The sequence below is a fragment of the Bos mutus genome, chromosome 20 (genome assembly GCF_027580195.1).
Source record: "Bos mutus isolate GX-2022 chromosome 20, NWIPB_WYAK_1.1, whole genome shotgun sequence".
Taxonomy (NCBI): Eukaryota; Metazoa; Chordata; class Mammalia; order Artiodactyla; family Bovidae; genus Bos; species Bos mutus.
Genome location: NC_091636.1, coordinates 62,633,425 through 62,657,869, shown reverse-complemented (window position 1 = coordinate 62,657,869; position 24,445 = coordinate 62,633,425). Strand labels below are relative to the sequence as shown.

At 42.6% G+C, this 24,445-nt stretch overlaps 1 protein-coding gene across 1 annotated transcript in view; it reads left to right on the top strand.

The window, feature by feature from the left end:
• Nucleotides 1-18,857, top strand: part of MARCHF6 (membrane associated ring-CH-type finger 6) — an 80,493-nt gene extending 61,636 nt beyond the window's left edge. The window contains exons 21-26 of the mRNA XM_070357718.1: nucleotides 841-1,022; nucleotides 4,142-4,276; nucleotides 9,388-9,477; nucleotides 11,317-11,449; nucleotides 12,393-12,528; nucleotides 15,197-18,857. Coding sequence (XP_070213819.1) covers nucleotides 841-1,022; nucleotides 4,142-4,276; nucleotides 9,388-9,477; nucleotides 11,317-11,449; nucleotides 12,393-12,528; nucleotides 15,197-15,287 — 767 coding nt within the window. The 3' untranslated portion in view covers nucleotides 15,288-18,857. The remainder of the gene's footprint in view (nucleotides 1-840; nucleotides 1,023-4,141; nucleotides 4,277-9,387; nucleotides 9,478-11,316; nucleotides 11,450-12,392; nucleotides 12,529-15,196) is intronic.
• Nucleotides 18,858-24,445: the final 5,588 nt, after the last annotated feature.

Genomic DNA, 24,445 nt, shown 5'->3' with positions numbered 1-24,445 from the left:
TTTCACGTATTTCCTAAGTTTCATTTTATTTTTTTCCTGAGAAAATTAGTGTGAGATTCTTTTTTTTATTGTGCCCACTTATTAAAATAAGCTTAGTTTTCTATCTTAATGAATGAGCTAAATGAAAGTAAGTTACTCTAAATTCTTTGTAATGTTGCTGCTAAGTTGCTGCTAAGTCGCTTCAGTCGTGTCTAACTCTGTGCGACCCCATAGATGGCAGCCCACCAGGCTCCCCCATCCCTGGGATTCTCCAGGCAAGAACACTGGAGTGGGTTGCCATTTCCTTCTCCAGTGCATGAAAGTGAAAAGTGCAAGTGAAGTCGCTCAGTTGTGTCCGACTCTTAGTGACCCCATGGACTGGGATTTTCCAGGCAAGAGTACTGGAGTGGGGTGCCATTGCCTTCTCCTTTGTAATGTTACTAAATATTAAAAATATTGACAACACAAATAATAGAAAGTATATTCTCCATTTGTGTCCTGTTACGTGCACAATCATTTCATTTGATGATCAGACAGCAAGAACGCCCCACTCCGCAAGTCCGTTCGGTCCCCATAGAATAAGCAGTTGGCCTCGCAGGTCACCATGCAGGTCACAGGCAAGCTTGTACCCAGTGACTTGCTGTGGCTTGGTTGTATCTTAAGTTATGACATTCTTTAGAGTTTGGGGGATTTTGTTTTTATTTTGTTTGCTCTTAATGAAGACACTGATACATCAAAACATGTTGTCTTTTTAATAATCACTTAAAATGATCGAAAATACTAGTAGTACAACATTGACATCAAGATTAGAGTTGTTTTTGCACGATCGCATGTCTCATTTATCAGCCTTTGTATTTTCAGTATTTGCTGGCCGTTGGTTAATGTCATTTTGGACCGGGACTGCCAAAATCCATGAGCTCTACACAGCTGCCTGTGGTCTCTATGTTTGCTGGCTCACCATCCGGGCGGTGACGGTACTGGTGGCGTGGATGCCACAGGGACGCAGAGTGATCTTCCAGAAGGTTAAGGAGTGGTCCCTCATGGTAGGCCTTTCTAGTCAAAACTGGTCCTGTCTGATAGCAGTGGTAAATGTTTTTCCAGAGGTTTCTTTAAATCTTTTCACTTTGTTTCTTCACTGTGTTGATTGTGTCAAGAGAGTTGAGTTTTTGAATTAAAAGGAGTATTCCTTTAAGGCAGTAGTTTTCAGGTTTTACTCTGAAAAATACAGTCCAGATATATCTGAGGGTTAGAAGAAAGTCATGCTATTAAATGATCCAGTAATGCCCTTGAGACATAAGATAGTCTGTAGAATTTAAAATCAATTTCTTTAAGTAGAAATTTCCTTGAAAGTTATTTTTTTCTAAAATTTGATTAAATTCTTTTAAACATGACTTCAGGTTTCAGTCAGTGTTTTCTATATAAATAAGATTCTTTTAATTATAGTCTGTTGTTATTCAAGAATGTCCTGGCTAGTGTGAAAGTATAGTAGGTAATGGGAAGTATTACTCTCAGAAAAGAACTTAGTTGTCACAGGAGTGGGGGAAAATGTCACTGTAAGATGATTGTCTAAGGGTGGCAACTTATTGATTGATCATAATGTTGATTATGACTGATAAATATGTTTAGGTCACTGCTTTATGCTTTTTCATTTGTATAATCAACTGTAGTCTTGTATCTGAATTTTTATTTTGATTTTACTAGAAGTTTAATAGCTATTTAATGTTCATGTTTAAAGAAAACCACAAGAGATTAATTGTATATTAAGAATGGACGGATTTGATTGCTATGTCATCTGTAGATAATGAGACACTTAACTCTATTTAAATAGAGAAACTAGCCAGTTCCAGTTTCCATTCGATACTCTTCCACATCATATTGCTATGTAAAGAAATAATTACTGTGTCTTAATGCACACCATTTTAGTCTGTCGCTGTTGAAACAACTGTCCTCACTGAGGCTCCCTTAAGAAAAAGGGACATCAAGGCCACTTTAAAACTGATTTCTTTGTCAGGATTTCATAGTGGCTCTTACGTGTTATCTCTTCCTTCTTTTTGTGCCTATTTTTATTTTGCCACTTTGTCCAAATTCTGTAGCTGTGCTAATAGAGTAGCCATGTGACTAACGACTGCCATCTTGCACAACACAGATAGAGGTCATTTCTGTCATCTCAGGAAGTTCTGTGGGACTGTACTGTTCTCAGGGGAGCTAATTTGATCAGCTTGGTTAATTACCTTAACTGGGTTTATACAGAATGCTTCAGCTATATCAGTCCATCTCAGAGGTCACAGGTCAGCCTATGGGTGGGACAACCAGGGAGATGACAAACACTGGCAGTAACACTCCAAGACGGGGTGTGGAGACTTGGTCAGTTTCTTGGACAAACAGAAGCCTATTCCTGAGGCTTAGATTGAGAAAAGTAGCACAGCCACTTGGTTAATATATGTAATAAGATAAAGCTAATGGAGGTGATGGAATTCCAGTTGAGCTATTTCAAATCCTAAAAGATGATGCTGTGCAAGTGCTGCACTCAATATGCCAGCAAATTTGGAAAACTCAGCTGTGGCCACAGGACTGGAAAAGGTCAGTTTTCATTCCAATCCCAAAGAAAGGCAGTGCCAAAGAATGCTCAAACTACCACACAGTTGCACTCATCTCACACGCTAGTAAAGTAATGCTCAAAATTCTCCAAGCCAGGCTTCAGCAATACGTGAACCATGAACTTCCAGATGTTCAAGCTGGTTTTAGAAAAGGCAGAGGAACCAGAGATCAAATTGCCAACATCCGCTGGATCATCAAAAAAGCAAGAGAGTTCCAGAAAAACATCTATTTCTGCTTTATTGGCTATGCCAAAGATTTTGACTGTGTGGGTCACAATAAACTGTGGAAAATTCTTCAAGAGATGGGAATACCAGACCACCTGACCTGCCTCTTGAGAAACCTATATGCACGTCAGGAAGCAACAGTTAGAACTGGACATGGAACAAGAGACTGGTTCCAAATAGGAAAAGGAGTACATCAAGGCTGTATATTGTCACCTTGCTTATTTAACTTCTATGCAGAGTATGTCATGAGAAACGCTGGGCTGGAAGAAGCACAAGCTGGAATCAAGATTGCCGGGAGAAATATCAGTAACCTCAGATATGCAGATGACACCACCCTTATGGCAGAAAGTGAAGAGGAACTAAAGAGCCTCTTGATGAAAGTGAAAATGGAGAGTGAAAAAGTTGGCTTAAAGCTGAACATTCAGAAAACGAAGATCATGGCATCTGGTCCCATTGCTTCATGGGAAATAGATGGGGAAACAGTGGAAATAGTGTCAGACTTTATTTTTCTGGGCTCCAAAATCACTGCAGATGGTGACTGCAGCCATGAAATTAAAAGACGCTAACTCCTTGGAAGGTAAGTTATGACCAACCTAGATAGCATATTCAAAAGCAGAGACATTACTTTGTCAACAAAGGTCCGTTTAGTCAGGGCTATGGTTTTTGCAGTAGTCTTGTATGGATGTGAGAGTTGGATTGTGAAGAAAGCTGAGTGCCAAAGAATTGATGCTTTTGAACTGTGGAGTTGGAGAAGACTCTTGAGAGTCCCTTGGACTGCAAGGAGGTCCAACCAGTCCATTCTGAAGGAGATCAGCCCTGGGATTTCTTTGGAAGGAATGATGCTAAAGCTGGAACTCCAGTACTTTGGCCACCTCATGCGAAGAGTTGACTCATTGGAAAAGACTGATGCTGGGAGGGATTGGGGGCTGGAGGAGAAGGGGACGACAGAGGATGAGATGGCTGGATTGTATCACTGACTCGATGGACTTGAGTCTGAGTGAACTCCAGGAGTTGGTGATGGACAGGGAGGCCTGGCGTGCTGCGATTCATGGGGTCGCAAAGAGTCGGACACGACTGAGCGACTAAACTGAACTGAATTTTGTAGCAATATAGTATAGTAATATGTTTAGTAGTAATTTCATGCTTTTGTTAAGTAGCTTGAATTTTTGTAGTTATACATTCAAATTTCATTTAAACATGTAGCAAAAGGTGAGTTGTTTAAGGTATGTATTTGTTCTGTTAGGCGTCAGGTCAAAGAAAAATAAACTTCACGTGAGATAAGGTGTTTGGCTAGAAGTTAGGGAGACTCTCTAACTCAATAGCCTTTGATCTCCCACTAGATAATGAAGACTGTGATCGTGGCAGTGCTGCTGGCTGGGGTGGTCCCGCTTCTTCTGGGGCTTCTGTTTGAGCTGGTTATTGTTGCTCCCCTGAGGGTTCCTTTGGATCAGACTCCTCTTTTTTACCCATGGCAGGTAAGTGCATGTCTTTTGCTCATTTTTCCTTTTGTATTTGGAATCAGAAAAATTCTCAGTTGTTTAAAGTGATTTTAAGCAGCTTGTTTAGAAAGACTCCTTAATTTTTTCTATTGTAGGAGCTCTTGTAAAATTGATCAGATGATGCATTGTACCTTTTGAAATACGCAGGTCATATAAAGTAAATACCTTACTTTATCGGTTAAAATGTCACTATAGGCTTCACTAAAAATGCAAGCTAACGTGTTGGTCTTTTCACTTTTAGTTAGGTTGATGAGTTGCTCCTTTTAGTTTTGAGCCTTGAAGCGATAACCTACATTTTTGAATAATTACACATTTTCCCCCACAAGAGTCACAGGCTTATTAAAAAGAACATTCTGAGGGTAACTGTGCAGGTCATAGCAAAGGCCTCAAAATACACTTGGAAGAAGAGATTTAACTTTTCTGTCATACTTAGAGCCTGAAGTTAACATCATAGACCTCAAATTTTTAAGAGAGATTAGGGAAAGAGTAGATCTTGACTTCAGTCATTCAAAGCCTTTTCAGCTTTGTTTTAAAAATAAACTTTCCAGAGATGAAAATTTTGTCTACTTTCCTGATGAAGAACCTCCGTAAACTTCAACAGCAGATACTTACTCGAGTGCTTTAGTGTGTGCCCAGACCCTGTGCAGTGTGCCTCAGACGGGAGTGAGGCTAACGCGAGGACTCCTGGGACCTTGCAGGCTGGTGGGAGAGACAGGTAGACAGTGCTGTGGTGGGGCACGCGTGAGGAGCACAGCATTAGGGGGCGAGGTCCTCACCCATCTGGGGGTTTTACATACAGTTTTCTGTAGAGACGACGTCCAGGACAACATAGTAGAGTGCAGAGGAGTGGGTGAGAAAAGAAGTATATTCCAGGAAGGAACGAGTGGGCAGGCCTTGAAGTGAGACTGCACACATAGGGGACACTCTCATCTGGTGTGCTCGTAGGTTACAACCTGAGTGAAAGTGAGCAAAAAAGGGAAATTGTTACGTGTATGTGATGCCTTCCTGTAGGAGCTGAATTGCAGTGTAGTGTGATAGCATCAGGGATTGAAGGAAAGCTGTTTTTCACAGAATAATAGCAGCTATGAAAAATAGAGGAATTAAGGGAATTAAGAAAATCATTATTTTGCAATAATTAAAATAATTGATTCCTCTAATTGTCAGTGGATACTGAACCCATCAAGTGAAAGTTGATGGGTCGGTCTTTGGTTACTGTGGTGCAGTAACAAGTTACCTGACAGCCCCGGCTTACTGGCTTAAAACAATCATTTACTTTGTCCACAGAGTCTGTGGGTCAGAAGTTAAGCCAGGGTGTAATCTGCTCATATCTGATTCACGTTCTCTGGGGTCTCATGTGGGAGACTCAGGGCTGAGTGTGATTTGACAGCTTTAGCTGACATCATTTGAAGATGTCATCACTCATGTGCGGGCTGGCGCTGGTCGTTGCCCCTCATTTGGGCTCTTGGCTGGAGCCGCTAGATGTATTTGAGCTTTTTTATAGCTTGGTGGCTCGAGGTACTGGGGCTTATTCCATTGCACTTCAGGGAAATGAGTGTCCCAGCCAACAAGGCAGAGGCTACATCAGCTTTCATGGCCTCCTCTCACAAGTCCTGCACATCGCTTTTCACTGCCTCCTACTGGGTACGAGCAAGTCACAGGTTGGCTCAGACCTATGGGAAGTGGACATAGACCCCTACCACTCCATGGGAGAAGAATTTGCAGTCATGTTTTAAGGCCACTACAATGCAGAAGTGGTCGTTTGCATGGTGACAAAGTGTCACCTTTCAGATTACTTGATACCCGAAAGGGAAACAGCTTCGTAGAGGAGGGGTCAGCAGACACTACCTTGATCCATGTGATCATTGCAGATGTGGCCAACAGATGCTCTGTGCCTCCTGAGGTTGTGTGGTATGCTGCACTAAAAACATCAGAACAGCCCGAGTCCAGGAGCTGTGCCTCCTGTTGGATATGAACAGTTGACGGAACATCAGCATTATACTGCCACTCTGTGACCGTGATGGATCACAACAAAATTAAGGCCGTAATTAAGGCCGTAAAACAAAATAATCACGTCTGAATGCAGGCAAAGCGTGAGCATTGTCCAGACCACACAAATGATCAAATGTGCCCATGCCTGGCTGCTCCTTTGTTTCCAGCGGCAGTTTTATTAGCCTCAGTCTGTCCTGTCTTCTGGGTAAGATTTACTAAAATATCAAATTATAGATTAGCAGGACTTTTCTAATGGGCTTCCCTGGTGGCTCAGACAGTAAATCATCTGTCTGCAATGCAGGAGATCTGGGTTTGATCCCTGGGTTGGGAAGATCCCCTGGAGGAGGGCACAGCAACCCACTCCAGTATTCTTGCTTGTAGAACCCCATGGACGGAGGAGCGTGGTGGGCTACTTTTCTAAATAGCATCTGGAATAGAGCAAAGCCCTGCTTCCTTAAATTCTCCTCAGATCACTTCACACAGGCCAGAGAACTATCATAAGCCTTTGCTAACACTCGTACTCAGGGCTCTGAGTCCTCCCACTGTCTGTTCTGCCTCACCGCGTTGAGTAGTGATGCAGCTTGTTCGCCTGTACATGTGTTCTTGGTGGTCTTGATGGTGTCCGACATCCTGACCTTGGCAGAGTAGTTGAAATTACTGTTTCAAGAATGCTTGTATGTTGTGACCCATCAGTTTCACTTTTGAGAAACCCTGCAAAGAAATATTTACATGTGTGCAGGAGACGTGAACAGGGTTGTCCTGCTGTCATGTGGTTTTTATGATGTCAGAAAACTTAGAAGCAAGCCAGATGTCCATCAGTAGAAAATGACTAAATCCGATACATCTTTGCTTTTGAATTCAGCGCAGCAGTTAAAAAGAAGTCACACTGTGTGTTTCATTTTTTGCTTTTGTTTTGCTGTGTGTTTTAATACAGCTTGCTCTCAGATACATTTTCGAGTATAGGATAGATATAAGTTGCCAACAGCATGATATCCTTAATATTCTGGATAAAATCCCAAGTTTGAAGGAACAACTTGTGTTTTGTTCATCCCTGACTCTAAGCTGTTCTGTGGGAGTTTGGGCTCTTCTGGAATTCTAGCACAGTAGGTAGTGTGGTGTGTTTTGTTTTGTGGGAAAGAACTGCAAAGCAGAGGATTTGAAAGAGCTGGAACCTCAGTGTTCTGTGTTCCTCCCCAGGTGAACATTAACTTCACTTGGGTGCCTTCTAGACTCCCAAAGGCCACGAGAGAGCTGAGCTGGTGGGTTGAAGCTTCTCTGCCTGGAGCCTGGAAGGATAGAGAAAAAGCAGAGAGGCTTTCTCCATGTTCTCATTGGCAGGCTGTTGGCTTGCTACCTTAGAGGTCTAATGAGCTAAAAGATCCTTTTGCAGCCTTGTAGGCTATTCTCAGTCTGAGCCTCTGAGCCACATTGAGCCTGCAGAGAAAAGTAACAACTGTTGTATGTAAGGAGGGGCCCAGCAGCCATAGAAAGAAAAGGTCCAGTGACAGGGAATTGCTTGCAGAGCTGTGAGCATCCAAATAGAAGATAAAAACACAGGCGATTAGGATATGTGTGAATGCACACACAGCAGCACCCATAAAACACAGTGAAATTGTCGTGGTGTTTTATAGCATGGATTTGAAACAAATTCAATAAATGAATTAAAAATGTGACCAGTCACCATTAAGGCTCAGACTGGAGATCTGGAAGACCAATGCCCAGTGCACAACTGAAGAGCAGATGATTGAGGGGAGAAGAGGTGGAGGATACAGCCAGGAGACTCAGTGACACTCATAAAAAGGGTTCTACAGTGCGAAAGGCCACATTGAAACAGAAATAGACGTTCTTAAATGAATGGAAGAAAAGAACTAATCTGTAGGTTGAAGGAGCTTATCAAGTTTGGTGAAATGGAAATTGATGAGGAAAACACATATTTGGGTACATCTTGGTAAAATTTCTGAATTAAATCACAAGCTCCAAAAAGAACCGTACTGGCAATGGACTTTGTACCACTGAAACCATAGAAGGTAGAAAGGTGTTTAGAGACCACTAAGATAAAAGGGACAAAAACTATGCTTCCTGTACCCAGACAAAATGTCATTCAGTCATTCATCTGTCACGATAGAGTGGTGTTCGAGGTTATGCAAGAATTCAGTGCATGCCTCAGCCTCCCACCCCATTTTGAAGATGTTTTGGAAAACCAGCCAACCAAACTGGAAAATCAGAACAGTATGAGCAAAATCCATGTAAAACAGGTACTACGTATTTCCTGTGGGACATTACACGTATAGAAAATGGTTGGTGCCTAGGGAAACCAATGTAGAAGATACTTAGCAGATGTTAGCTGTGGTTACTGCTGCGGGGTGGTCACAGAGGACTCCAGCCGTCCCTGGAAAGGTTTCAGTTTTATGTAAGAGTAGATTTAAATATTATGTGATACTTTAAAAAAATACACAGATATTTTAAGATAAACAGAGAACAGATTATGAAGGACTTTGTGTGCCATGTTTAGGGTTGTAAGCAGGGAAGGCTCTTCAGATGATCTGATTTGCACTTTTAAAGAGATCCCTTGGGTGGTGGGAGTGGCAGTCGCTTTGGCTGCCTGGTGGAGAGTGGGGTTGGGCAGGAGGCCCCCGTGAGGAACTCCGTGTGGCAGTGGGGGTCCTAGTGACAGTTCAGCAGAAGTGCCAGTGCACCAGCTCAAAATGCTTTGAGCCCTCGGGATGGCTTCTTTACGTCAGACAGGGCTTCCCTGTCCAAACCAATAGAACAGCCTGAGAATGGTGTGATGAAATAAAAGCAGGGCACTGGTTTATTTATTTGCTTGTTGAGATCTCCACTAAAGTAAATATGTTTCTTAGTTCTCTTGGGAAAATAATGCAGATTTTTTTGGGGGGGGCGTAGATAATAAGAATGAGTTTTGGTAGAAGCATTGAACTTTCCTGAATTTTTTTCCAGTGTATTTATTACTCTTATATAAAATTGTTACTGATCCAACAGAACTTGTGTTTTGAAGTAAATAATGTAAGAAAATTGTATAGCCTTTGTGTTGGGTTTATTGCTAAAAACAAAACCTGTTAAGTGATTTTTATTTCCAGGACTGGGCACTTGGAGTCCTGCATGCCAAAATCATTGCAGCTATAACATTGATGGGTCCTCAGTGGTGGCTGAAAACTGTAATTGAGCAGGTAAGCAAGTTTGACTCATGGGACCTTTATTTTCCATGTTCCCACTTCTCTTCAAGTTTTCTACATTTTCCTTAATGAGGATATAATTTTTTTTTTTTTAGGAGAAAGGCACTTTTTACTCTTACCATCAACTACTCTTAAAACTTCCCTTACCTGAAGTTAACTGGTAGCTTAAAGTACCTAGAAGCCTGAGCAAAAGTAAAGGCAGAATTTAGCACGTGTGCTTTTCTTTGTTTTTTAGAGCAGGGATTCAGGTTTGTAAATCTCTAGTAGAGAAAAGAGGTCATTGTGTAAGGCAATAAACAAAAAGGCAGGAAAAGAATAGATTTTTAAAATAGAGCTATTCTAGCTACGTAGCACCTAAGACAGTTTTATATTATGGAACTGTCAGATAATTTGGTCATTGTGGTGATAACCTTGAAAGAGATAGGTTGTGCTTCTGTACTTCGATAATAAGGCTAGGAAGTAGGATAATTCATTTTAGGGAGATTTCTTCCAAAATAACCAATGTAGTAAATTTTGGTACTTCTTTTAAGTTTGGTTTCCTAGAGGATGGACTTACAAACAACCTACTTGTCCTTAGGGCAGCACCAAATTAATCAGGTGTTACAGTTGCGTAGCACTAAAGGTACACCTCCTTTTGATGTATAGGAAATAGTTCTCAGTCCAGTGTGCACAAAAAACTAGTCCAAAAATTCCTGTACCTGGAGATGTGTGGGAGCGGGAAGAGCTATTATATGTGTTTGCATGTGTCTCTCAAGAGAGGGCTGATTCTGAAGTGAGATGGATTGTGGGGTACATGGCAGCATATCCATTCACTGTAGGGGTACAGACCAGTTCACTTCAGAGGTTCTAGGTGAGACCCTGACCCTCTTGGAGAATAAACATTGTTGATCTTTATGACATTTTTCTCTCTGATGCATTCTTTCTCATACATGTGTCTAAGTCTTTAAAATGATTGAGAAACAATGAGCTGCTTTGCTGCATTAATTTAAATGCATTTGGGTTAAAAGGACTTTGAGGGGGTCAGAGGAGCTTGTGTGTCATTCACACTCTGATGCTCTGGTGCGTGTCCGAGGGATGCAGGGCCTGGAGTGAGCTGCACCGCACTGTGTGATCGAGCGCCAGGAGAGGCTGAAGCATTGGGGAACACAGTGCTCTTCAGTTTGGTTCCCTTCTGCACACCATGTTTGTTTTCCATTATTCCCAGGATCTCCCCACTGCCATGCTTTCTTTCCTCTGCAGTACTACTCAGTAGAACTTTCTGGATAAAATGATGGAAATAGTTTAGAAATTCTTGAATTAAAAAAAAATTTCACTGTAGCATTCTTTCATACTGAATTGTTATATAAATTACCTTTTGATTTGTTCAAATATGATTTATAACTAGATTTTTAGAAACATGCTTCCTATTTGTAATGTTTTCTTATATTCAGATAAAATGAATGTAATCTTGAGTAGTAACACAGCTTACTCTCACACAATTTATATATAAAGTTAGTTCAAGTTATGTGGTCCTCAACTAATGTTACGGATGCCACCTGGTGGTGTATAGCACAAAGCTAGTATAGCTGTTATTCTCGATTAGGTCTTACTACTTCATCTCTTAGCAGAGTTAACTGCAAAGTTTTAGGAAGTAAATGCATGTCTTTTAAAAATTTGTGGACACCACACCTATGTTGTGTTCCAGAATTTGCCTTGACTTCTGAAAAAAAACAGCCACGTTGAATCTGTTTGAGCTAGTAGATCCCGCCCCGTGGCTTGACTGCGGTAGAGATCGCCCTTTAGCCTGGAGGAATTTGTCTTGTATATTGGCTCTCACCCTCCCCTGTGTTTCAGGTTTACGCAAATGGCATCCGGAACATTGACCTTCAGTACATCGTTCGGAAACTGGCAGCGCCAGTGATCTCTGTGCTCTTGCTTTCCCTGTGTGTACCTTACGTCATCGCGTCCGGCATCGTTCCTTTACTCGGTGGGTTTATCCACATCAGTACATTCTTGTCCCTTCCAATATGAGGTTACCTGGCTCCAAACGCTTTATTGTAAATATAAATCCAGCTAAAACAATGATTTTCAAAGACTGTTTTTTTTAGATTTCACTAGTCAGGGCAAGATAAGGATAATAAAACTCTCTGTCACAGTTTTTTTCTCTAGGCAGGTAAGAAGGTGTTGACACGTAAAAAAATCTTCTTTAGCATAAAAGAAAAACCAAAGAGGAGATGCTCATTTGTGACACTTAAACATGTAGACAGCTGAACAAGCCTCACACGACCTTAAAGCACATGTTCAGTAATATAGACAGTTTTCCCCTCCAGGTATTTTTCTTCTACTGAGTTCCCTGTCTCAGTTACCTCCATGATCATCCAACAAATAGCATGAATCAGAGACCTTGAAGGTCTTACATGTCACCTGAGGCTCCGCTCTTCTGACTCAGCTGGCTTCTGAGTGCTGCTGATCTGACCCCAGGAACCCGTTCTCTCATCTGTTAGCCCTTGCCTGCCTCCTGTTGAGACAGAGATTGGCTCTCACCGCAACCTCAGCTGTCTTGTCTCTGGGTTTCTCTGCTCAGAACCCGATACCACTAACTCATTCTCCACACTGCAGCCACGATGACCTTTCAGAATAACAAATCTTACTGTTCAAGACTTCCTGGTGAACATGCTTTCTTTGGTTGCTCTGTGGCCTTCAGAGCACAGTCTAGCTCCTGGGGTAGTTCACGGGGCTCCTCCTCTGGCTAGGGCTGGCCCCAGGCACTCCTGGCTTCATTCTGGGTCGTACAGGATGAGTTTCAGTTAAGCTCCCCTTCCCTCTTCTTAGGGAAGGGATGTATTTTCATTTCACTGTCTTTCTGTATACACTGTATATATACTTAAGAATTCTCCTTTCTTGTTTTAAAAAAAACACTTGTTTTACAGGTGTTACTGCGGAAATGCAAAATTTGGTCCATCGGCGGATTTATCCATTTTTGCTGATGGTTGTGGTGTTGATGGGAATCTTGTCCTTCCAGGTCCGCCAGTTTAAGCGCCTTTATGAACATATTAAAAATGACAAGTAAGTCCAGACTTCATTGGTTTATCTGCCCTTGTTAAAATGTCGTGTATCTTAACTATTGTGTCTGATGTGATAAATCACATGAGGGAAAAGTGCTCAGATTCTGGATGTATTTTGAGGTAGAATGAACAGGATTTGCTAACAGGTTGGGTGTAGAAAGTAAAAAAGAGAGTTATTAAGTACTTGGCTTGGATCAAACAACCAAAAATACAGAATTATTGATGGAGATGAAAAAGACTGAAACTCATTTGGGGGGGTAGATTTTTTTTAATGTCCATATGAAGTACTTTTCAGTCTGTTTTCAGATGTCTTGGTCTGGCAGTATATTAAGTAGTTTTAGATAAAAAATAAGAAACCTAAAGAGAAAAAAAAAGAAACCTACACTAGGAGCTAGCAGCTGTGCCTAAGCCCTTCCTGTAGCCACGGGCCAGTGGGTTACTCTGCCTGTGGCTGAGAGAAGAGGTTGAGGTTACGTTAAAGTGTTGTGCTGCACTCTCTTTTGAGGAAACGCTGCTACCTGCCCTCTACGAAAACCCCTTCTGGGGTAACAGCCCTTTGACCCTCTGTCTCCTACTGGAAGGCGGAATCCTCTTCTGCTTTAACGGTGTCTCACAGAGGAAGTGCGTCTGTCATTCTCCGTCCTCGTCTGCCCGGGAGAGTCCCAGTTTACACCTGCCGCCTTCGTGTCTTTGTTAGCAGCCACCGGCCCCCACCCCCCCCACCCCGAACCGGCTCCTGTTTAGTCATGAGAGCCAGCTTTGGACAACAGATTATTTGGTCACCTTGTTACTCTGAGGACTCTTACTTAAGAGTAACTTTTTAAAGAGTGAAATCTAGAGTGTTCAGGGCTTCTCCAAATGACTTACTGATGATGTAAACACTAGACCTCTTAGGGAGTCAGAGTGTAAGTTCTGTCAACCATGAAAGAATGGGGAGGGGTTTGGCACGATTTCAGCACGATTCAGTGCTGAAAGTCAGTTTGTCTCACCTCCCCTGTCTTGGCAGTGCAGTAATACTGCAGTAACACACAGGAGACACGCCCTCAAGGAGCTGCCCGCAGCCCAGCGCACTCTGTTGTCTTTCCCCTCCGTCTCTCTGTGCAGGCGCCACGGAGGCCACATCCTGTTTGCAGTGTATATCTCTCAGGGCTTGATCCCTGGGAGGCGCCGAGGTTGCCTGTGTATGGGGGGGGCGAGGGTACCAGGACTGCCTGTGGGCTCAGAGGCGTCTTTTTCTGCCCCTACTTTTTGGGTCCTGGGCACGTTTACTTTGCTTTTCTCTGTGTGCTTGATATCTTGATATGGTTTGAACTTCAGGTGTGTGTCAGGTAGTGCCCTATGGATTATGTCAGGTACTACTAGGTTGGCATTGTCTAAAACATTTACAAAATCCTCACAGTTTGAAAAAACACTGTTTAGTTGGGGAACAGTGGGATAAGGAATGGTTACCTTCAGAAAATAATCAGGAGGACAAAAAGAAAGGGCTTAAACAGTGAGCTCATGACAAAGAAGCTGTAGGATTAGTGGAATGTTTTTAATAAGCTCCTTGGCATAAACTTGCCAGAGCACCTTGTGCGGCATATGTGTTGGCAGAAGAGTGATAAGATGAAAGTCAGGGTGGGGAAAATCATGGTGAAGAAGAAAAGCTGCTGAGTCCTGAGTCCTCAGCACATGCCAGGCCTCCGTCCCTCGGGCTTTTGTGTGCTTGCTGTTGGCTGCAGCAGTGCCCAGTGCCCTGTCACGGGCTAGCTTCCCTCTCCCACGCTCACACCATCGGGTCAAATCCTGCTGGGCACTTCTGGATCCCTGTTGCTGACTCCAAGTGGGTGCACTTGTTCCCAACCCCTGGCCCAGCTTGTTGCCATCAGCTTTGCACCCACTTTTCTCCTGGGGTCAGCCTCCAGGAGAGGCGCGTTCCTGCTCCTCCTCCCCAGCTCCTGCGGTTGTTACGGGGACGCTGTCCCTGGTAGGGGACTCCAGCCTCGTCACTCCAACTGCAGGAACTTCCATCTCCATCTCTGCAGCCCTGCTCCATCTGTCGTCACCTCCCTGCCACCACATCGCACAGGTTACGGACAGTTAGTCTTCTTTCTTGGACCATAAACTCCTACCTTCTGTCAGTCCCTTGCACACACACTTCTCCGTTGGACCTCCTTGAAGACTTTGCCTTTTGATTTCTCCTTTTCTTCAGAGCTAGAGCTTTTCAGAGCTTGACTCTCCTCCCTACCCAGCTTCCCAGTGATATTTCCAGTCCATTTCTTCAGATCTGTCCACTTACCTGTGTTGTAAAATATGATCTGTATGATCTGTAAGACATAAATCCCCTGAGTAAGTGTACTTGACCTTACCTACCTCTGGCCTCCAGGGCTCAGTTTCTGAGGGCCCCTGGCCTGTGGACCAGAGCGTATTCTCCATCGCACAGCATCCGAGGCCACTGACCTGTGAGTCTCTGTCTCCCATAAGCCGCATGGCTTGCTATGAAATGCCTGCTTTTGTGCTCGTGGTCATTCTAGACCCCCCATTCTACCTCCCTAAGTATTGAAGGGTTCTAATAGGGAGTGAAGTGATGTGATTTACATTTTTAAAAATGTATCACTGGCTACCCCGAGGAAGGATGTTTAGTAAGGAAGATGACAGAAGAGAGTAACCAACCTGTTTTTACAACCCAGGTACCTTGTGGGCCAGCGCCTCGTGAACTATGAACGGAAATCCGGCAAACAAGGCACATCACCACCACCTCCACAGTCGTCCCAAGAATAAAGTGGTTGTCTCCACTACCTTGGCCTTCCCCTTGCCTTCACGTGTCCTTTTTTGTGGACTTCTCTCTCTGGAGATTTCCCCAGTGATCTCTCAGCATTGTTTTTAAGTTAGGTGTCTTTGACTTGTGTGCTCAGCACTCAGCGAGCAGCAGCGAGACCCTGCCACCCTTGCATCTTCTGACATCACTGCTGTCCGAGGTCTGTACATGTGTAAATAGAAGTTCCTGGATACCCTAGAGCCCTGGATTAAACAGAATGTGCATTGTACATCTTTAAACAAAATGTATATTAATTTATTAAATCTAGTTGTCACTTTATTTTGGACCTGCTGTGATCTTGACAGGAAATGTGCCACAGAGCTGTAGTGCAGAGGCAGACTTGTTAATGACGTCTTTTGGAGCACACTGTCCTGGTGTTCCTGCAGTTCTTTTTAAGTGAACTGTGTGTTCTGTGTGTCCTGGCTGTTCAGACCTTACCAAGAACGTAAAAGGAAACAAGTAGAAGTCAACAGTGAGTGTCTGTGGTAAGGAAACATGAACTTGTGCTTCACTGTCAGTCGTTTTTGGAAGTTATTTTGTATAACACCAAAGCTGTTGTACATTTTCTACTGCCTGATTTTTTTTCATATGTCTGTGTTTGTAATATTGTATAGTATCTTGTGCTAGGTGAGGAAATTATTTTTAATTTTGATAATTTAATATTCCTAGTGATCAGCATCGGGAGTTGGGGTTTTGTGCTTGTTAGGGGCATGTCTACACTTAGGAGGAAAAACAAAAGTCCAAAAGTTTTTTCCTTAGGTCCCCCAATTCCGCTTTCCCACACACAGCTGTCCTTTTGGCAGCAGTGGCCAGGAGTCACTAAAGATCATAAATCTTAAGAAAATAACATCACCAGTGATCCTACATCTTCCTGGAATAAGGACATACTGAATGTCTGTCCAGTGTAGCCAGGGTTTGTGGTCTTAGGTTGATAGCATTAGATTGTGGGCTTAGATTAGAGGAGACTGGCTGGAGCCCCAGGTCCCACTGGCGAGCACGTCCCTGGGTGAGGATTAGGGCCAGTGCTTTTCTCCAAAGTTTCTGAAGCTTTTTGTTTACAGAATAAAACTGTCAGTAAAACCAGCTTGATTTTATTTGACCAGGAGGAAGCTGGCCATGCTGGCCTTTTAACATAGGAGTGCAGAGTGTATTTTATTGGAAGCGTGCTGTAAAATCTCAGAAGGCAGAGCACTTAGAGACTTGGTTTTCCCGTATAACCAAAGCTTCAAGTGAGAAGTGGAGAGAGAGAGTGGTCGGGCCCGTGATCCCAGTGTTTGATGGTGATGGTATATTGTAAGGGGAGTGTTTGTTTTATGAATGATAACTTAGAAGTTCTCAGAGAAAATGATCAGCAAAGGTCTTAAGAAACCATAAAAGAGTTCCCATATAGTATTAAAACCTATATGCTTAAATCCAAGGATTTTTAAAGTATGAGAGTCAGCCAAACATAAGCTACCAAAATCAAAAGCACCAGGTTCTGATTGTTTCATATTTCAGCAATTTTTCCTGAAGTTGTAAGTGAAAACTTTAAAACATCAGTATCAAAAAAAGAAAAAGCTTGACATAGGACTCAGTGTTACAGTTTCCACACTTTGTAGTGGCCCTTTCTCATGTTTGAAATAAGGTCTTTGCTAGCCCTACCTTCACTTAGAAATCTAGTCCTACTGTAAAAATTAGGAGCATTTTTTTAAACATAATGCCACTTGTTATGGTATATGTCTATATAAATTGTTCTCTTTGGGGAAAAACATATGATCAAATTGGGCATGTAACTTTGATTATGTTAATTTTGTTTCTTTTTAAATTTTTCAGAGAATTTGTAGATCTTGATACAAAGTTATTGGAACACACTTATCTGTTTTGCCAGAAAGAAATCTAGACAGATACCACAATAGATAAAAATTGTTACTCTACAAAATTTTAAATGAATCTTATCAGATATTTTGTAAAAAAAAAAAAAAAAAAAAAGAAAAAAAGAATGGCCAGAAAGTAGCCCTCCATCTCACTGGCAGATCCCTTTGTCTTCTCTTACTTAAGGTCTCCCCTGGGTTTCATTTATGCTTTGTCCTGTTGTTTTCAGTGAGGTGAATACTTTCATGAAGAAAGCATTTGCTGTCATACTATTTACTTGGGTAGCATCAAGATTTTATTATTAACTAATAGTATTATAAATGTTTAAACTTCTAGTTCAGAAAGTGCTAGTATTGCTACCCTTCTTCATGTAGAATTTTTTAAAAAAAAAGTCTAGTTCTGCATCATTTTACATTGGGCTAAAACTGTCTTCAAGGAAGTTCATTAGGAAAGACCTTTTTGCTTTACTTTTCCTGTTTATAAATTGAAGACAAATCAACATTTGGGGTTAGTTTTACGTGACCAGTTATCAAATGGTCACAGTAGGAAGTGTGCAGTTGTTCATTATTAGCAAATTATGTTTGATTTTTAAACTACTATTAAGTACTAATAGTTGAGATGAAAGCTGAAGAAAAAAATGCCAATGTGAAGTTTGTGTATAGCTAGCCTTAAAAAAGCTCCATGTTTTTAGGTGATTTTTTTTTCCTGTTAGTTCTCTGGAAAAACAGTGGAGATTGGACATCTCAATTCCAGATGTAAATGAAAAGTAATTTTTATTTCAACATTTAATATAACTGTTATTACTGTGGATTCTTGTCTTGTGTTTTTTCTTTCCCTTATTCAAGTACTAGAGAATAACTTTTTCTCAGATGATTTGCTCCTAGATGGTATGTCCTTTCTGTATTGGCAAAATGCTACTATTAAACTGTAATTCTTGAATTTAGGATGAATTAATGACTTTTTAAAACACACACACCCTTACTCACTCATTTACTTACTCTGAAGAATGTTGCACCAGTGTAAGAACATTGGCATTTTTAAAATGTTCAAGTGAGCTACTTATTCTCATTTTCAGGACTGAATATTTTAAGCTCTCTTACTGTGATAAATGTTTTATATTGTAAAATTAAATGATTATGTTTAAAATACTCCTTAAGAATGTTACCTGTTCAGTCGCCTTCAAGAAGAAAACAAATGTCTTAGCACAAGCACTAGGAGAAGCCTGACTTGGGAAGACTCTCTGACTTCCTTGTGTCTCCTCATGAGCTTGCCCTGCAGTCGGATGCTTTCCTTTCAGTCCGTTACTGCCCTCTGTCATTTTTAAAACAGCCATCATGAGTAAACAAGGGCTTCTTTCAGATGCTCCCCAACAAAATCTTGGGCATTTAATGCAACCTGAAGATAGGATACATCTGTTTTCATTTCCATCTGTTTTGTATGAGTGCCTCATTTTGTAGTCATGAAATTAGTACCTTAAATGAAAATGTAATGACCATAGGGCCTAGAAATTACTGTTGTAGAAGCTCAATAAATAGAACATTTACGTAGTTGGGATGTCAGTTTTCTACTAAACACAGATACACAGACCAACTTCATGTGTACATAAAGTGCTCCCTTTTTTATGTGGTCCTTTGTTGCCTTCTGAGTTGAGAGAACAAAATTGAATAAAAATGTTAGTTGTAGTCTAGCTTTTTGGTTCGTTTATTTGTGCTTTGTGGCATGGTTGCTTCAGAATTACAGAAATGTGCATTATTATTTGGCAGAGGCAGATAATCCAGACCGTTAAAAATATAATAATTATGAAAGAGAAAACTCAAATAACATGTGATTATAGCCCCTCCAGTCTGTTTTAAGGGTGAATTTAAAAGTATAGTTGCAGAAGGGACACCCTCCCTCCCTCCTTGCCTCTCTCTCCACTGTGATTACAGACCATCCTCACCAGGAATAGTGAAGCCCAGCTCCGAGCCTTCATTGCAGGGTCCCAGCATGAAGCTTCCCCAGGTGGGCTCTTAGTGGAGATCTGGATGGAATGAAGCCAGTCAAGTCCACCACACATACTGATCATGTGTATCGGAGAAAAAGGAAAGGACCGCAGTGAGGGTTACTAAAGTGCCCTTTGTGACAAAATTCCTTTTTTCCTAGGTTCAGTTTTGTTTTGTTTTTTTCTATGATTTTTTTTAAAAAAATCAAGTGTATGTGTATTTTATATGCAATAGTGGTAGGTGAAATGCTGTTTGACCCACAGGGTTATGTATAAGCTGTGAAGTTGAAATTTCACAGCAGAGGATGTTGTACGCTGAATCTCAGTAAGTGGTCATCAGTTCCCTCCCCCTCACTGTGCGACTTGCAGCCCCTCTTGTTGAAACGGAACCCACATCACAAGTGCCATAAGGGTCTGCGGAGGTAACACTCACCTCACCGCCACCCTCATTTACTGTGGTATCTGTCTTGTTTCCAGCACTGTCCTTAGTACCATAGTGGAATGAAGTATGGGATCTACCTTCAAGGAGCCCAGTTAGAATGTAAAAGAACAGGAAAAAATGAGCAAAAGGTTCTATTACAGGTATGAGTAAAATGCCAGGAGGAACACAGAGCAAGGACGCACCTGGCGAAGTCTGTGATGAGTTGACTGCATCCTTCATTACTGTCGCGTGAACATAGCACCCCAGCTCCCACACACCCACAACTCCTCTACACCCTCATGCGGTCGACTTCTGCGCAGACCCACGTGGCACCACAACTGTCCATATGTCAGTACTTAGTAACCCATTGTACATTGTTTAAGCATCATCTTTTTGAAATTTCTTCCTTTACATATATATGTAACAGGGCCCCAGCCTTTCTGCTCCTCCATGTTTGTTCTGTAACTCTAGGACAAGATGCTTCATACCTGGGAGCCCCATTCATTCACTCATTGGTTCTTTGCTTAAAATGATCAGTCCCTTCTTCTAGCTGCACAAATCCAATGTGTGATGGAACATAAGAGCCCAGAAACAGACCTACACACGTGGTCTGGTTTTTGACAAAGGTGCAAAAGTGAACAGATGGTGCTAGAGTAATTGGACATCCAGATACAAGATTAAAAATTGATCCATGTCTCAACATTTGCAAAAAGTAACTTACAGTGATTACAGTCCTAAATGTAAAACCCTAAACTGTGTAACTTATAGAAGACAAAGGGGAAACTTCAGCCTTTGGTTACAACCCTAAAAGCACAATCAATCCCTGGAAGAAAAATTTGATGAATTGGGCTTTATCCGCTCTTTGAAATACACTGTTTAGAGGACAAGAAGACAAGTCATGGAGTGGCAGAAAATATTTGCAAAACATTTCTGATGAAGTGCATTTGGAGTAAAGAAGTCTCTCAACTCAGCAGTAAAATCTATTTGCCTATTTTAAAAATGGGCAAAATTAATACTTAACTAGAAAGTCTATATCAGTACTCTTGCCTGGAAAATCCCATGGATGGAGGAGCCTGGTAGGCTGCAGTCCATGGGGTCACTAAGAGTCAGACATGACAACAACTTCACTTTCACGCATTGGAGAAGGAAATGGCAACTCACTCCAGTGTTCTTGCCTGAAGAATCCCAGGGACGGGGGAGCCTGGTGGGCTTCCGTCTATGGGGTCACACAGAGTCAGACACGACTGAAGCAACTTAGCAGCAGCAGAGAGGCTACATAGATGACAAGTCAGCACATGAGAAGATGTTCAACAGAATTAGCCATAAGTAAAATGCATGGTTAGATAGTATCACGGACTCAATGGACATGAGCAAACTCTGGGAGATAGTGGAGGACAGGGAAGCCTGGCATGCTGCAATCTGTGGGGTCTGCAAAAAGTCAGACGTAACTGAACAACAGTGCAAATTAAAGCCACAGTGAGACACCACTACATACCTAACCTATTACTAAAAAACACCATCCCACATCCTGATGAGGTGGAGGAAGTGGAACTCATACTGTGCTGGAGGGAATGTAAAATGGTACAACCACGTTGGAAAATAGCTGCACAGTTCTTAAAACATATACTTAACACTCCTAGTTATTTGCCAAAAGATAAAGTCTGTATGAAGAGTTCTATATGAATGTTCATAGTAGCTTTATTTGTAATAACCCAAAGCTGGCAACAACTCACATGCCCATCAATAGGTAAGTGGATAAATGATTATTCATATAATGAAATATTGCTCAGCAACAAAAAGCAATTCACTATCTGATACACAACACTGATACACCTCAAAATGCTTATGTTGAGTGAAAGACAAAAAATGTATGCTTTCATTTATATAGAATTCTAGAAAATGTAACCTACAGAAATCTGTAAGTAGCAGATCAGTGGGAGTGGGGTTTGGCAAGGAGGGATTTGAGGGGTTTCAAAGGTGCATGAAAAAATGGGGCAGGGAGGGTGTGTGTGTGTGATGGATGTTTGCTGTCTTGATGGAGTTCTGGTTTGACATGTCAGAATTTAACGAGTTGTGCAGTTTGCTGCATGTTAAATTACAGTTCTACTTTAAAAAGTAGTATGTTCATACATTCTCGCCAGTGGACCATTTCATACATTCTCTTTCTTTAAAGCACCTCCTCCTCCTCCTTCCAGACTTTTGGCTGATGTTTTTCCTATTTCAGCTAGAAGATAGACGCAATCAGAAGAGAACTTCTCACAGGCTCACACCATCACCCCCGCCCGTTGTGTTTACCAGTCCCCAGGCAGCCTCCCCTTCTCCAGAACAGGTCAGACCTCAGGACGTTTGCACTTGCTGTTGGCCATACATTAATATCCAAGCTTTCCCCAACCTCATTTCTACACTAAAATGTCTGTTTTAGGGAGTCTCATCTAAAATTGTAGCTACTGGAGCACTCCTGTCTCCAACTTTTTTCTCTTTCATATTTAGTAATATTGTACAGTTTACTTATCTCATTTGTACTTGCATGTTTTTCCTCACTTGAATATAAGCCCCAGAGATTTAAAAAAAAAACCCAAAACTATTTGGGGATTACTACACAGCTTCCCTGGTGGCTCAGATGGTAGAGAATCTGCCTATAATGCAGGAGATTAATCCCAGGTTAATCAATCCCTGGGTCGGGAAGATCCCCTGGAGAAGGGAATGGCTACCCACTCCAGTATTCTTGCCTGAAGAATCCCGTGGACAGAGGAGCCTGGTGGGGTACAGTCCAAGGGGACACGACTGAGCAACTTTCATTTTACTTTTTTTTTTTTTAACTGTATTTCAGGACTGGGCCATATTGGGCATCGAGTAAATATTGTTAAGTAAATGAATGGATCAGAATCAAAATAATGTATATATGGTTAAAATAAAACCTGAAAACCATCCTCCAAAGGCAAGCACTTGTCAGTAGTTTGGTGTTTGTTCCAGACTCTGTGTAAGCATGTGTCCACAGGTACTTTTATCAACACCTGTGTCAGGTGGCATGAGCCCCGGGCAGCTCTGTGGCGTGCTTCTTTCCCTTCATATTACTGAACATCTTTTTATCTCAGTACATAAGTAGCTGTCCCATTGAAAAATTTATAGCTGTATTGTATTCCATTGTGTGAATAAGATTATGATTTAAGTTTTCTGAAAGTTAACTCATTTTATTACATGCTACAGTAAACATTTTTGTCCATATTACTTAGTATTTCTGTAGGATAAATTCCTAGAAGACTGCTAATCATCAAACATATTTAAAGTGCCACGTTGCCCCATTAACACTTCTCTCTCTCAGTGTATGAAATTCCTTGTTTTCCCATAACGTTAAATAGTGCCTATTTTCAGTTTTGCAAGTGCTCTGAATTTCGAATCGTGTGTCTTCACTTGCCAGGTAGGCTTCATTTTAAGTTGCCCAGTCGAGGAGTTGTGTTTGGGGCCTCATGCCTCTAGGGAAGGAAGGAGGGCTTGTCGGTGGCCCCTCCTGGATATAGTTCAGTCTATTGATGTAGCAGGTCTTCATCTTCGTGCCCAGAGAAAGCAATGGCACCCCACCCCGGTACTCTTGCCTGGAAAATCCCATGGACGGAGGAGCCTGGTAGGCTCCATGGGGTTGCGAAGAGTTGGACACGACTGAGCGACTTCACTTTCACTTTTCACTTTCATGCATTGGAGAAGGAAATGGCAACCCACTCCAGTGTTTTTGCCTGGAGAATCCCAGGAACGGGGAGCCTGGTGGGCTTCCGTCTATGGGGTCGCACGGAGTCGGACAGGACTGAAGCGACTTAGCAGCAGCAGCAGCAACAGCGGCTTCGTGCCTGGAGGCGGGAAAGGAGAGGTCGGTCTCAGGCCTGTTTTTCCCAGTGTGGGTGTTAAGGCCACCTTGCAGCAGCCAGCCAGGAGACCCGGAAACTAGGCTTCACACCTTGTATGCTACCCTAGTCAGCATCCACCAGAATGGAACAGTTTCTCCTACCCTCTGACCCCAAAGCTATCGTATCGGGAAAAAAAAAGTAACTTATTTTCTCCCAGGCCCAATTAGATCGGCTCAACCCCACCATCTTGTTTAGGAAAACAAGTTAAAATCTTTCGGCTGGAAACTGCCACTCTCTAAAGTGACTTTTAAACCGTTATCTGAAGAATGAGTTTACCGAGGGTGCCGACTGGGTCCGGGCCACTGGGAACAGCGCGTGCGAAGGCGTGGAGGTCAGACACGTGCTGGACAAACGGCCAGGGGCTAGGTTCCCGCAGGGAGTCTCGGGCCGCGGGCACATGTCAGCTCCCAGGACCTCAACGGCTTCCTTCCACGGAGGCCAAGAGGCATCTCGTTCCAAAGCTTCACCGAGCCAGTGCAAAGGAAAGGAGGGCCTTTTTCGAATTCGCCGCTCACAGTTAGTAATGGGAAATCGATCCAAACGTCCTCTTATTTTAATTGAAATGTTCCGCTAGTGCATCTGTAAACTACCCGTTTACGCAAAGCGGGCGCCGAAGCCAGACTGAGCAAGCACATCGCTCCCCCGACACCAGACCAGCACAAGCGGCCAATCCCGGCTCGAGGCGTGTGCGCCTGCGCGACGCCAGAGGGGCGGAGCCCACGCGCGCGTCTCGGTTGCCTGGTTACCGCTGCGCGACAATTAGGAAGGGCAGTTGGCCCTCATTTTCAGAGGAGCCTGCGGAGGAGCGGTAAGATCCCTTCGCCGCCGCCCGCGCCTGGGAAATTCGGACCCTTGGCCCGCCTCCAAACCCGAGACCCCCCGCCCCAGTCCGCGCCCCACTCCAAACCCAGGGAGACACTGACGGCCTGGCCTGGCCCAATTTAACTCCGGGACCCCGACCTGGTTCTG